The 14,415-nt window shown below is 37.8% G+C and overlaps 3 protein-coding genes across 3 annotated transcripts in view; 2 read left to right on the top strand and 1 right to left on the bottom strand.

The window, feature by feature from the left end:
• The first annotated feature begins 87 nt into the window (after positions 1-87).
• Positions 88-6,978, top strand: shmt1 (serine hydroxymethyltransferase 1 (soluble)). Its single transcript, XM_030140911.1, has 12 exons — positions 88-1,362; positions 2,123-2,249; positions 2,464-2,609; positions 2,707-2,822; positions 3,342-3,502; positions 3,682-3,763; positions 4,715-4,927; positions 5,077-5,190; positions 5,291-5,413; positions 5,662-5,778; positions 6,378-6,488; positions 6,594-6,978. Exons 2-12 carry the CDS (start codon positions 2,157-2,159, stop codon positions 6,764-6,766), a joined length of 1,449 nt encoding a protein of 482 aa, XP_029996771.1. The 5' UTR covers positions 88-1,362; positions 2,123-2,156; the 3' UTR covers positions 6,767-6,978.
• Positions 6,979-7,635: 657 nt separating this feature from the next.
• cpsf4 (cleavage and polyadenylation specific factor 4) lies at positions 7,636-11,593 on the top strand. Its single transcript, XM_030141778.1, has 8 exons — positions 7,636-8,086; positions 8,262-8,312; positions 8,416-8,568; positions 8,681-8,776; positions 8,861-8,954; positions 10,055-10,127; positions 10,257-10,418; positions 10,661-11,593. Exons 1-8 carry the CDS (start codon positions 7,984-7,986, stop codon positions 10,727-10,729), a joined length of 801 nt encoding a protein of 266 aa, XP_029997638.1. The 5' UTR covers positions 7,636-7,983; the 3' UTR covers positions 10,730-11,593.
• Positions 11,594-11,954: 361 nt separating this feature from the next.
• atp5mf (ATP synthase membrane subunit f) overlaps positions 11,955-14,415 on the bottom strand; it is a 2,479-nt gene continuing 18 nt past the window's right edge. The window contains exons 1-4 of the mRNA XM_030141779.1: positions 14,366-14,415; positions 12,458-12,565; positions 12,196-12,312; positions 11,955-12,104 (exon numbers count right to left, since the gene is read on the bottom strand). The exon at positions 14,366-14,415 is cut by the window's right edge and continues 18 nt beyond it. Of these exons, the coding sequence (XP_029997639.1) occupies positions 12,076-12,104; positions 12,196-12,312; positions 12,458-12,565; positions 14,366-14,381 (270 nt within the window). The 5' untranslated portion in view covers positions 14,382-14,415 and the 3' untranslated portion in view covers positions 11,955-12,075. The remainder of the gene's footprint in view (positions 12,105-12,195; positions 12,313-12,457; positions 12,566-14,365) is intronic.

Raw genomic sequence — 14,415 nt, 5'->3', positions numbered from 1 at the left:
GTAGTCTGTAATGGCATAAATAAGTTTTTGCCATAACAAAATAGTGTAGGTTTACAGGTTTTTAAGATATTAATGAAGAAAATAAAGTTACCAGGTAGTATAAAAGTAGTTTTCTTCATTTTTATTTTATGAACCTAACACAGTAGAAGGGCAGGTTTTTGTTTGTTATGTTCACTTCAGGACGCTATTTAAACATTTGAATAAGAAAGCATCACAGAATAAACTGATCTTCAAAATGTAATACAGAAGAAACATGACGACCAACAGATGAAAGAAATACTATAGAGACATAAGGTTCCGACTTGTACAAATCAGACTAATAGTCAAGGTGAATAAATTAGAAAACTACTTTATTTCGTTAATCTGACTAGGTGGAAAGGGCTTAATGTGTATGACTGAATAAAAGCCAGTCATTGAACCATTAATTCTGCCCCTATGTTTAAAAAAGTCAGGTAAAGTGGAGTTTATAAGCTTTTCAGAAATACTACATAGGTCTTATTCAGGTGTCTGAGGTGCTCTTCAGTGATTGTGTTTAAACTGTGACATTGAGCAGCACTGATTATTTCATTAAAAAGTTGAGCCAGTAAATGGCTGTAATTTGCCAAGTCAAGATTGGACAATAATTAAGTTGGACGTCTAAAACATTTACTATTTTATGTTCTGCTTTCTGAATAAATAAATAAATAAACCTCCTATAGGATGCACACGAAAAAAATCATATTTGGACAGTATTTTCAGACAAAGAAAATATAAAATGTTAACTTTACATCAACCAAATGAAGTTGAGAGTCTCCTGAATCAGATGATGTTTGACAGCTGTTTGTTGATGCTTGGGTATAGAGATACTTTAGAAAAACTGAATAAAACAGCACAGGTCAAAAACTGTTCTGAGTCTTGGCAACACTGGCAACAAACAAAATGTGTAATAGAAAGAAAGTAGACATAAACACGTGATAAAAGCACAATAACATAGCAGACTAATTGTTTGTATATTGTATTTAACTGGGTAACATCTGTTTTTTTAAATGCTCACTATTTGGGAGAAACATTCTTATTTATAACTACCAGACTATGTAATTAGATACATACGCTTCAGTTCAAATATAGTCCTCCCTCCAGCACACTAGATGGCGCTGTTTCACTTTATCACCGATTCTCAGCTATTACTCAACAGAAGAAGAAAAAGAAGCGCGCTGATTGGTGGAAAGTTTCGCGGACTTTATTCCGAGGAGTGAACAAGTGGGTTTTTTTTTTTTTTTCTTTCTTCAACCTGTGTGACTTGTTAATGACAGAAGAGAGCGGGTCTGTTGTTCACTTCATTCCGGTCTGCAGCTGTCAGCGGCGGGAGTCTCTCCTCTACTGGTGAGTCCGCTAAAGTTCAACAGGAAAATGAGAATACTATAGTTAAAAAAAATAAGATTCGTGTTAGCTATTAGAGGTCATTTTAGCAGCAACTGCATTTAGCATTTAACCTGTTATTTGGTCACATTTAGCATAATAGTCCCCCCACCCTGGGACACTTGAACACAAGAAAGTAGCTAGTGGCTAGTCATTTAAGGCGCGCTTCCCGTCAAAGTCTGGCTTTCAACTTTTTTGTTCTTTATAGTTATGTTTTTAATCTAGTCCTATTTTATCCTCAATGTTAGCTACTATGCCGTTAACTACCTCACTCTTCATATTCACTCGTTGCTGACTGTCTGGGTCAGTTTGTAATAAATGTCATATGCTCGGCTGTGTGATTGACCTGAAGTGACTTTAACTCAATAAAATGAGTATATTCAGATAAAGACTTGGAAACTACACACAGCAAAGATTTAGCAGCTGTTAGCGTGTTATCTTATCGGAGTTGTGTTGTTATGACCCACTTTTCAGTTCGTGCGTTTAGTGTGTTTGTGTAATAGTCCAAAGTTTAAGTATAAGGCCACATCACGCCACAACACATGGACAGCAGGTCAGCAGAGATTTGTTTGTGTATGTGGAGTCCTTTGTCTGAGGCACTGGACTGTAACAACAGCCTGTCACCACTCATTGTATACTCATCAAAACAGCAACACTGTAATTTTATTGTGATTTCTGTTGTGTCTTTGAGTCAAGATTTACTAAAATGTATTTTCTGTCTTAGATTTCCACTTTGTGTGAGCAGAAAAACTGCAATCATGTCTTTGACAAACGGACACTGTGTGAGCAAAGAAACATGGGATTCACACAACAAGATGATGTTGGAGCCTCTGTCTGTCAGTGACTCTGAGGTTTGTATTTTCAGTTTTCCACAGCCTGAGGTATTTCAGGCAGCCATAACCTACTTATTGCCACAAAACAGATGAAGCAGCCAGTTGTGTAAGTGTTTTAGTCAAATCAAGTCAGACTGCTGGAGCCACAAAGTACTGTTCACAATTATTTCCTACAAAACTCCTGTGGCAATAATGTTGTTACTTGTGTGTAACTTTTGTATGTTTGTTACAGGTGTTCTCCATCATAAAAAAGGAGAAGCACAGGCAGACGTATGGTCTAGAGCTGATCGCTTCGGAGAACTTTGCGAGCAGAGCTGTTTTGGAAGCTCTAGGTTCCTGTATGAACAACAAGTATTCTGAAGGATATCCTGGTCAGAGGTACAACAGTTCCTCAAAAGGATTATTTATTTTTAAGAGGTGATTAAATCCCAGTGCTTTTTACTTTATTCTCTTATCCATTGCTTCATAATTTCAGGTATTATGGTGGAACTGAACATGTTGATGAGCTGGAGAGGCTCTGTCAGAAGAGGGCACTGGAGGCCTATGGTCTGGACTCAGACAAATGGGGCATCAATGTGCAGCCATACTCAGGTATGAAATACAGATTTAAACAACTGAATGTTTTATTTTGGATATATCCTCGTGAGACCCAGGAAAGTGAAAATTTTTGATTTTTTTTTTTTTTTTTTTTTCATTAAACTGTCTTAATTGGAAACTACATAATGCAATCGTTTTTTCAGATATATTTTTAAAGTTATTTTTATTTATTTATGTATTTTTTAATGGAATGTCCTTTGCAATGGACAGCATTTTTTAAGTAAAACTGTCAAACTTTTGTCCCCTACAGAGGACAAAAATACATTGCTGCATCTCAGGAGGATATAAAAGCACAATACAAACAACACTACCAACAAATGCTTGAAACAAATAATCACTAGAAAACAAAACAAAACAATTATAGTATTATACAAAAGAAATAGTTAATGCAGCACTGTATTAAAGACACTGTGTCGCATCAAATGAGAACAAGGTCAGTGCTTGGTTTAGTGGCTAACTGATACATATTGATTGTTCCTATCATTTTGTCATGGTTTCGTGTTTCTTTTTAAGGTTCACCAGCTAATTTTGCTGTCTACACGGCTGTTGTGGAGCCCCATGGAAGGATCATGGGACTGGACCTTCCTGATGGAGGTCACCTGACCCACGGCTTTATGACTGAGAAGAAGAAAATCTCTGCAACATCTATATTTTTTGAGTCTATGCCATATAAGGTAAAAAAAAAAAAATTACACCCAAGAATCTGTTGGGTTGCCACTAAATTGTTTTGTTTTTTTCTACTGACTTTTATTTAAATAGTAAGTGTTTAAACTTGAGTTGCACCAGTTATTTTTTGCATATTCAATATAGCTATTTCAAAATATTTCTAATGACTTGGTCTTCCTGTCTGCAGGTAAATCCAGAGACAGGCTACATTGACTATGACAGGCTGCAAGAAAACGCTCGGCTGTTCCATCCCAAACTCATCATTGCAGGTTTGTGCAGAAGTGCACACCATAATTACTTTTTGTGGTTTTCAAAGTTATACCTTTTTTTTTTAGCATAGTAAAAGTCGTTAAGGTTAAAATATGTTTTTTAAGAGTTATTTGGCCAGGAGACATTGTTACAACAGTGAAAAAAAGCAATGAAGATTCACACTAATAAACAAGTAAATACTGTATCCAGTTAAGATGTTTTAAACAATCAAGGACAAAAACAGGAAATTTCTAAATGTTTTCAGTGGAATTTTAGACAATCTTACTGATCAAGAGTTGTCTTTTCTGTCGTTTAAAATGATACCAGAAATAAAGGATGATTTATTTAAAAGGGTTTTTGCTTTTATAAGCTCTAACTCTGCAGTTTCAGTGCAGAGTGCAGACTGTATTGATTCAGGTATTTAGCCATGTTTGTACTTGAGTACACAATGTGGACATGCACATATGGTCTGTGTAGTTAAAATATTCTACAAAAGGTTGTCCATGAGTTAGAGCTGAGTTAAGCATAAAACTGCTAAACAGGCCACCCTTTATCCTGGAAAAAGGAAGGACTCATCTGAGATGGTCACTGGGAAGGAATTAAAATCTATTATAAACGAGTGAAAATGGTGCTCTTGGCCATTGTAATTGCGTTTATAGTGACACTGAAAATACTCCATGATTTCCTCTAAAATATGGTTTCTATAGCCAGTAATAACTCATACAGAGCAGCTTGTTATAATTCAATAAAGATGAAGCTGGTGAAATCAGCTTTTTCTGGGCCTGCAGTGAGGTTTTATCCCCCCCTAAAAAAACAAACATGCTTAAATTTCAGCCTTGAAACAAGGCTTTCACTATTATTTCAAACATTGCATTTACTTAGAAATTATTAGAGGAACAATCAAGAAGAACTGTTTATTAAAAAAAAGTCTCATACTCATCTCTGTCTTTTTTTAAATTATTATTATTCAGGTACAAGCTGCTATTCCCGTAACCTTGACTACGCCCGCATGAGACAGATTGCTAATGAGAACGGAGCATATCTCATGGCGGACATGGCTCATATCAGTGGATTAGTTGCTGCAGGAGTGGTGCCCTCACCCTTTGAGTACTGTGACATTGTTACCACAACAACACATAAGACACTGCGTGGATGCCGTGCTGGACTTATCTTCTTCAGGAAAGGTTGGGAGCCATCACGATGCTTCTGTGAAAAACAGAAACCAATGTTATCATTTTCTCATTAATACTTGTTATATGTGTTAGTGCTTCCAGCTTAACCTTTGGTGTTCTCCTTTTTCTCCCCCTGTGTTTTTGTCTTTCAACACTAACAGGTGTGCGGAGTGTAGATGCTAAGGGAAAAGAAATCCTGTACAACCTGGAATCTCTCATCAATCAGGCTGTATTTCCAGGGCTGCAGGGAGGGCCACACAACCATGCGATCGCCGGTATCGTCTCGTTACGGTTCTCCTTTTGACATCACTGCCAGTGTTATCTTCTTGTTCAATCTCCTTTAGATCATGGTCTCCTCTGGCTGCTTGTCCTCAGGTGTTGCTGTCGCTCTAAAACAAGCCATGACACCAGAGTTCAAGGCCTATCAGATGCAGGTTCTGGCTAATTGCAGAGCTCTTTCCAGCGCCCTCATTGACCATGGCTACAAGATTGTGACTGGTAAATGACTGAGACCAGAACATGGGTTATTATGTATATATTGAGTAATATTTCTCCAGACATATTCATATTAATCATCACTCAGTTACTGACAACTAATTCTTTAACCTTACACATTCATAAATTACTTTTTAGTAAGGGTGATGATAGACTGGATTTGCTGTTGGTGGAGTTAAGAAGGGGCTCTAAATGGGTGAGTTATTATTTTTTTTTAGTGGTTTGTAAAGTCGTTGTCTTGTCTTCTCTAGGTGGCTCTGACAATCATTTGATCCTGCTCGACCTGCGCAGTAAAGGAACTGATGGAGGACGAGCTGAGAAAGTTCTAGAGGCCTGTGCCATTGCTTGTAATAAGAACACCTGTCCAGGTACCGCATTTGTTAGCACTGACATGTAAAAATATGGCATAAACAGGGTCCTTTTTTTAAAGGAGAATTTGTATTTAAATTAATTTATAGAGCTGCATTAACTCCAGTTTTTGCTTCTAAATGTGTTTTGAACAATGTGTTGTATTAACCGCACTGTAATAAAGGGGGTGAAAGTAAACCTACATGAACCACATATATCGGATGACACCTAAGTAGTATGTCTTGATGTGTTGTGTGGTTTCATTCTGTATCTCCTCATCTTTCCTCAAAGTATTTCTTTGAATATGGTAAAGTGTGAGTTTAATAAGATCTGGCTGAAGAACAATTCATCTAGTGCTTGGTTAAATGTGATGTCTACTGTGCCTTGTGCATAAAACACTCAAACAAGCTTTATATCCAGTAGAATCCAATGTTGACATGAAATGGGCCTTAAATTGTATTTGAGATGATTCTAAAAAGACTTCAATTTAACTTAATGAAACCTGCAAAAGCCTCAATACATGCAAGTCATGCAATATCATTGAGAGTGTGTAAACTTCACAATGTAATTGTCTTCAAGAACATCATTCTTAAGTTTTCATCTACACCTTGATCTGTAGGAGATAAGAGTGCTTTACGCCCCAGTGGCCTGAGGTTTGGCTCTCCAGCCTTGACGTCCAGAGGCCTGGTTGAAGATGACTTCAAGAAAGTGGCTGCGTTCATTCACAGAGGTAGTCGATTTAAGGCTGTTACTGTTGGTCTGTTGGGTACATATTGAAGAATTAGACTGGAATTTGAGAGCCCCACCAATGTTTAAATTTTTTTCCCCCTTCCAGGTATTGAGCTGACGTTGGAGGTGCAGAGAAGCATGGAACCAAAGGCGACTCTGAAGGAGTTCATTCAGAATTTGGCGCAGGGGGAGAAGTTCCAGCAGCGAGTGGCAGAGATCAAGGCTGAGGTGGAGGCTTTTGCTAGTCAGTTCCCCATGCCAGGCCTACCTGAGCTGTAGAAGATGGCACCTTAGATCAAGATGATAAATATGGTGGTGTGTTTTTGTGTGTATATTTGTATTCACTGCCAACTTGTAAATCTGTCCAAGCTTTAATCTGGAGATAAACCCAAAATTCTTTTGTATTAATTTTGTAATACCAAAGTCTTTGACTGGCATTATATTACATTACGTATTGTGTATTGAAATGTGCAAAATAAACAATATTGAAACAAAATGTATGTGTATTTATGTGGAAAAAGTAAAAAGAAAAGTGTATACTATATTTAAATACATAGGTCTGTCATTCACTGCTCATCTCAAGCATTAACACGTTCTGCTATTTGCAATGTAAAGCTGAAATCATATCTGTTTAGTGTGTGTAGTTTTCGAAAACTGAAATATGACCTACTGTGTCAGAACAATCTTAACCTACACCACATCTTCAAGACAGGACCACAACATTCATAAAATGGGACCAAGTTTAATATCTTGTGTCAGCTGGTGTACATTAGTGGTGTGTTTGGAAGTATTACTTCTAACTTAACAAATACAAGTGCTTTACCAGTCAGTCTTGAACATTCCAAAGCAAACATGTAATTGGGATCAAATTTGTGTTTGTAATTTTATAATATACCTATAATTAAAAAAAAGAATTATTTACACACCAAAAGGAAATCATGTTGATTTGAGGCAGAGGGAAGCCTACAGACAAAGTGGATCAAAGCTGACATTACATATGTGAAATAACGTAAGAAAATGTTTTTCGCCAATAACATTAATTATTTTTCTTTTAAATATCGAACAGACATTGAGTTCAGTAGCATAGTCTACTTTTACTTGTGTCACGTGCATGGACCGAGCCACTCGGGGATCGTTTGGTCGTGACTTCTTCAGTCGGGTCAGAGGTGAGTGTGCGCGCCCTCGATGCATCCACTGTGTTGAAGAAGGAGCAGTTCCGCGAGAAACAAAAGTTATCAAAAACTAAAACTACTTGGTTGAGGGGATTTTGGTTACATCAGTCAAGTAAAGCTACAAAACACAGTAGAAGTTCACTGTGGATTCTACGTCAAGTAGCTCGCCGACTATCGTTAGCTTATTGATTAGCCTGGCTAACGTTGTTAGCCACATTAGCTGGCTAATGAAGAATTTACTGAGTGGTTTAAGTAAGAGCTAACGCAACTAACAGAAGTATATATTTCTCGGACTGGCTTTTGACAGGGAATACTGAAGCAAACATGCAGGACTTACTAGCTAACGTGGATCACATCAAGTTTGACCTGGAGATCGCCGTGGAGCAGCAGCTAGGCGCCCAGCCGCTGCCTTTCCCCGGCATGGACAGTAAGTGTTTGCTAGCTGGTACTTAACCGCTGTAGGTAAACTGCCCAAAGTAACAGATAACAGTTTTACAGACTGACGCCAGCTAATGACACCAGACTAATGCTCGTGTTCAAGATACTTTTGTGTTCCAAATCAAGTTTGTTTATTAATGTTGTAATAATGTTTGCCCGTGTAGAGTCCGGGTCTGCTGTGTGTGAATTCTTCATGAGGGCAGCTTGTATGAAAGGTAAAGATATGTTTCCATAGCAGCACAGCATCAGTAGCTAAATATAAACTGATTGAATTTTCTGACTGTAGCCTCCGCTGTATGTTCGTGTTTTCACCCCCAGGTGGAATGTGTCCATTCCGTCACATCAGTGGAGAGAAGACTGTGGTGTGTAAGCACTGGCTCAGAGGACTGTGTAAGAAAGGAGACCAGTGCGAGTTTCTTCATGAGTACGACATGACCAAGATGCCTGAATGCTACTTCTACTCGAAGTTTGGTTCGTTGATGCAATACAGTATTTCACAATATCACAGATACATTGAGATGCTATGAGCTTTCCTGTTGCCTTGGTAATGTCATGTTTCTGTTTTAATTGTTTATCCTCGCAGGTGAATGTAGCAACAAAGAATGCCCGTTCCTGCACATTGATCCAGAGTCCAAGATCAAAGACTGTCCCTGGTATGACCGAGGCTTCTGTAAACACGGTATGTTCTGCTCATCATTGATATTAACACTATTAAACAGTCTATTTTTATGCCTCTAAATGTCTTACTATTTTTCCCTTTCAGGTCCTGACTGCAGACACAGGCACACAAGAAGGGTGATCTGTGTAAACTACCTTGTAGGATTCTGCCCAGAAGGAAAATCCTGTAAATTTATGCAGTATGTTATTCTTTTTGTTTTATTTTTAGATAATACATGTAAGCCTGAATTGCTCATCAAGTGAAAGACAATTCTTCTGCAGGGTATTGCTTCAGTTATGATTTGTTTTTGTATTTTTGTACACAAGACTTTTACATTTAACTTTTCTAAATTACTTGGCAAATCTCAGTTTTTTGCTTATGTGTAGAGTCAGTTATATTCTTTAGTATAAAAAATACCACTACACTTCATAAAAATATAGGTTCTCATCATTCATACAAAAGAAATTTACATAAATGGATATTTTTACCCATAAGTACACCCTTAGTATCCTTGTAGATAGGAGAGTACCACAAGGAAATGACCATCATTTTCAGCCTCGCCAAACTCACAAAGAAAATCGAAGTCTGTCGTCCTTTGGGTGGGCATTAGAGTGGTCAGTGTGTTTTGTTTAAATTATACTACACAGTGGGATCTACACTGTTGTCAATATTTATATGATAATTGATAGGAATGGCTTATCTGGTGTTCTTTTGTGTAGAATTTGTTAATGTGAGGTGCAACACTTGAGCCCAAGACATAAGAAGGTGTATCAAATTACTACATGAAACTATGGCCTGTAGCTTCTGTTCATATCATGTCAACAGACTATTGGAAAATGAATATTATACTATAATATAATAACTTCTTTTAACAAAATGAATGACAGTTTAAATAAAATAAGGATTGAACTTGTTAGTTCATTTTTTTCATTTCACTTTATTTATTTATTTAGACAGGGACAATGCACAATATACATTAACCTTAAAAAGGAGAGATGTAGTGTGCCAGGTTCTAGCACTAGTGCTAATTTCCACCTGTAGTTCCTGGGCAGACTGATGTTATCATTAAAAAAACAGACATTAAGTAAAACTAAGTAAAAAATGCAAATATTAATAACTCCATCTGTATATAGTTCAGGGATGATCATGTTAAATGTACCGTTTTTGTTTTTTTTTCTGAGCAAACATATTCGTCTTTAAAGCTGAAGATCTGACATTTATACCTGATGTTTTTGGGGTCTTATTCAATATCCTCAGCTGTTGTGGTGTAGATTTATGATTGAGATGTTTCCTCCACAGCCCTCGTTTTGAGTTACCTATGGGAGCTTCTGAACAACCTCCTCTGCCACAGCAAACTCAGAATCAGACAAAGGTAAAACTCTAGTTGCACATGCACCTAAAACATATTTTCCCAGATAGGCTTAATGCTTTGTTACACACCTGCTGCTTTGTTGATAGAGCTTACTGTGACTTTATTTATTTTTCCATTTTCCTGTTGCAGCCTGTGCCTACTATCGGCCGCTCGTCCCTCTCTCTAATCCAGCTGACCAACTCCAGTATAGGCCAGCGGCCACAGAACCACATGGTGACTCCTGTTTCTCATCAAAACAACATGTCTGCCAACAGAGGCCCTCGACCACTGGACCAGGTCACCTGTTACAAGGTCAGTTACTGTCTGTTAATATGCATCTATTAGAAGCCCGGTCTGTCACTGTAGTTTTGAGTAAAGAAGCTGATATTAGCTAAATTTAAGTTACTGTAAAGTAACAATGCAAGATCAGTCATCAGTGATGAGCCTTCACTAAACATTTATGTAGTTTGCTTTAAAATGTCAGTTCCACATTGATCACCAAAAACACACTCCATGTCTTATGTCTTTTTGTGTTGTCTTTCTTGTGTCTGTAGTGTGGTGAGAAAGGCCATTATGCCAACAAATGCACTAAAGGACATCTTGCCTTCCTGAGTGGACAGTAAACTTCAGCCTCAGGATCCAAATATTGCAGCGCTGCCTTCGCTGACTGATAAGAGCAGAGGATGGGTGAAGCAGCTGAACAGAGGCAGCCATTCTGCTCCACAGGTTGAAAGACTTTAAGTGCTGCTCTCGTGTTTGTCCATTCTGGGTGATTTTGTACAAAGGCAGCAAGAAATACAAAGGATGCTACTTAAATTGTTGCCTCTTAAAAACTGGATTCATGCAAATAAGAAGAATCACAAAGCACACTGAAGTTATTATCTCTGTGGCCGTGGTCAGAAAACCTGTCAACTGATGTCACCCACACAGGGTCCAAACTGCTGCAAGCATCTGTGGAGAAATGCTGTGCTTCAACGTGTTCCTGGGTCACATGGCTATATTAATAATACCAAACCATTGCTTCTGTCTGACAGTTTAAGTTAAATCCAAATGATAGAAATGGAAGTACAAACCTAAAACTGGTGTCATTTATGTTCAGACTACAATGAATAATCAGATCAAACACAACCCTGTAGTGGCTTGTGCTTAATTTTAGCCCAAGGGTGGGATCTTGTTCAGCCACACAGCATTACACAATGTTGAATTTCAGGTGATCCCACCACATACATGTCTGCTTTTAAATGCTAGAAATGATTAATCATTATGCTTTGAATACAGACTGTTATTTTTTTAACTAGACAAATAGGATCTGAAGCAGTATGGTCAGCTCAAAGTGAATCTGGAGGGAAAAAAAAAACTTGAGTCAGTATGAACATTCGGTCTGTACAGTGTACAAATAAACATGTCAGATTTAACTAGTATTTGTTTTCATGGTGATGTGAGAGTGAGGTACTGTAACAATGAACACAGGTCAATTTTAGATGTAGGAGTAACAAAGGGTGCTTTCATGTCTATTTTGTAGACTTTCTAATTTGATTCAAACTATTAACGGGAGAGAAATCTTGGTCTGGATCAAACTGAACCATGGTTGACTTCATGTTTGGTGCATAAACACTTTAGTGTTTCAATCTTTCAGGTCAATCACTGCAAAGCTATCATGACAAGTTAAAAATTTGTTGAATTAACATGCCAACACCAGACATTCCCCTGCAAAAATTGCAGTCTAAAACAAAACTAACAGGACCAAATGTGTATAATGTTAAATAATAAATCAACTTTAGAAAGAACAGTCAGTGAAAACACCCGATGATCCTCCCAGGTTTAGTATCAAACAAAAACATCCCCCAATAAATCTTAATATTTTTTTATTGGTCACAACAGTCACATATTCAACACAGAGAGCTGAAAATACAAAGAGCAGGGGGAGCGAAGAGATTCATGTTCAACTCCTGATGGCTGCTGAAGGGGATCAGTGGTACTTCCTCCAGCGGTCATGTTCTGGATGAAAAGAGGGACAAAAAAGATTACATTTGAAAGATGTCTTTTTCACATTGATAAATGGAGCTAAAAGTTCTTTGAGGAGTCTTACTGATGTGGTCGTATTCCCACAGGTAGCTTAGGGCCACGTAGCCAGCCAGAAGCATAGCCACACCACCGATTCCACCCTTCTTTACATTAATGTACTTGTTGTAATATCTGTCATGGCCTGGAAACAAACAAAAATGGCATGAGCCTTGGCTGAAACTAAAAATCACACTTAACTCATCAAAATGGGCTAGACAGATAAATACATCAAAATGATGGTGTGTGCGTGCCCCCCACCCAAGACTTTATTTAACAGGTTGCCTCACCCCTGCGGATGGACGCAATGATTCCATTGGGAGTGAAATCTCGACCTCCAAGCCAGCTTCCCAGCTCGCCCAGTTTCACATCCATGAGTCGCTTCTCAGCTACAGGAACTAGTCACAGACGGAGGAACAAATGGTATAATAAGAACACATTAAGAGCTGGTCGATATGGCCAAACATTAAAGCAATTTTAAAAATTTAAATGTGTTTATTTCTGGCAACATGAACTGAGACAAATGATTTAAAAACACACTTTTACTGAGATGATATGCCATGTCTGAGAAATGCATTCACAATAAAATACAAAACGCAAACAGGTTGCATTTTGAACTTTTTGTTGGAAAAGAAATGGAGGGATAAAATTTGCAATTTAGGCATTTTTCTCTATTTTCAAAAAGCAAAGCCTCAATCAAATCTGATGTACTGCCCAGCCTTACTACACGTTGTGAACAGTGATCATTTTCATTGAATTTGACACTGGATTTAGTCAGATTCTGATCCTTAGGAATATGTAAAGCTACCGTGAAGTGCACAAGAGCACACTGCAACTGCTTCTTAATATGAATAATACCCTGCCCCACACCATATGTGACCAGTACAGACTTCAGTGAACTTAAACAGGTCTCTAAACTCTGAAACATTTGCATTCACAGATTTCATTGCAGATCTATTGGTGTTTTCTTTCTGCAATCTACATACTGAGTGCAAGTTGTCAAATTCCACGTTAGTTAACCGTTGCAGCGATTTATAAAAATAATACCAATTCAACATCTTGAATGGTAGGTACTATATTAATCCTCCAGCAGGGTGCTTGCTCTTTATCCAAATAAAAATTCCAGAGTTTTTCAAAACTGCCCCCCCAAGACCTTGACTTCATGTACTTTTAAACTTGTGTGCCTACTTTTTTGGTTGAGATTGTAAACCTGTTGTGTGTAGTAGAAATGTTAATTTTAATAAATATATGAATGAATGAATGATTCTGAGTAAAACATGTTTTACTCACAGAAATGTTTTCAAACATATGAAAGTCACAAAAGTGCATGGATATCACAAACAAGTTTAACTAGAATCATTCCAGTTCCGATCGGTTATTGAAATTACATAGTTTTTTATACGCCTAGTCAATTTATTTCTTATTTTGCAAGATTATGTGCCTTTAAGCAGACTAACATTCGACTGAGAGAATTTTTTTCCATACTTTATTAAGACTTCCACACAAAACTCCATGCTTTTTTTTTTTTTTTTTTTTTTTAAAGACTTCAGGCCTGTGCTAGCACCCTGTTCCAACCCCAACAACAAAACTGCACTGGTTTAACTCAACTCCTCGGTTAACTTTACTCTGGAGCTAATATTGACCACAACTGACGGTTAGCCGTGAGTGTATTGTTAAACGGCAACCATCAGTGACACTGTTGCTCCACTCTGAATAACCACTGTTAAACACTGCATGGCTTCTTTTCGTACATTTTCGGTTTTTCGTGTTTTGGGATCAATATCAACCAAAGACTATCATATGTAGACACTGTGTTCAGTGTCTATAGGCTACAACGCAAGCTACAAACGATTTATCTACGTAATCTAAAAAATGAGCACCAAGAAAACACGTTAAGTAATTTCATCCAAATGCTGAGAAGATTAATTATTAACGACCACAGAGCATGAAAATTAGAAGTCTAAAACCGACTGTCAGTTTAGTTAAACCTACAAAACACCGACAATGACACGCAAAGTCCTTGACGTGTCTGTGAGGATTCAGTGCGGCCTTCATTCATTCACAAACCTTTAGGAGACACATTAACGGCCTGACTGACAGAAAAGCACACAGTCTGCAAAGACGTACACATATATTAACGATAAACCACGGAAAGAACAAAAGTTGAGATTATTTTAGCAGAGGACATGCTGTATTACCTGGTCTGTCCGCCATCTTGACTGGTGCGAAGGGCTCGCGGCAGGGGATG

This window comes from Sphaeramia orbicularis, chromosome 8, assembly GCF_902148855.1.
Source record: "Sphaeramia orbicularis chromosome 8, fSphaOr1.1, whole genome shotgun sequence".
Classification (NCBI taxonomy): domain Eukaryota; kingdom Metazoa; phylum Chordata; class Actinopteri; order Kurtiformes; family Apogonidae; genus Sphaeramia; species Sphaeramia orbicularis.
The sequence above is the reverse complement of the archived record's forward strand: the minus strand, read 5'-3'. Positions and strand labels throughout refer to the sequence as shown.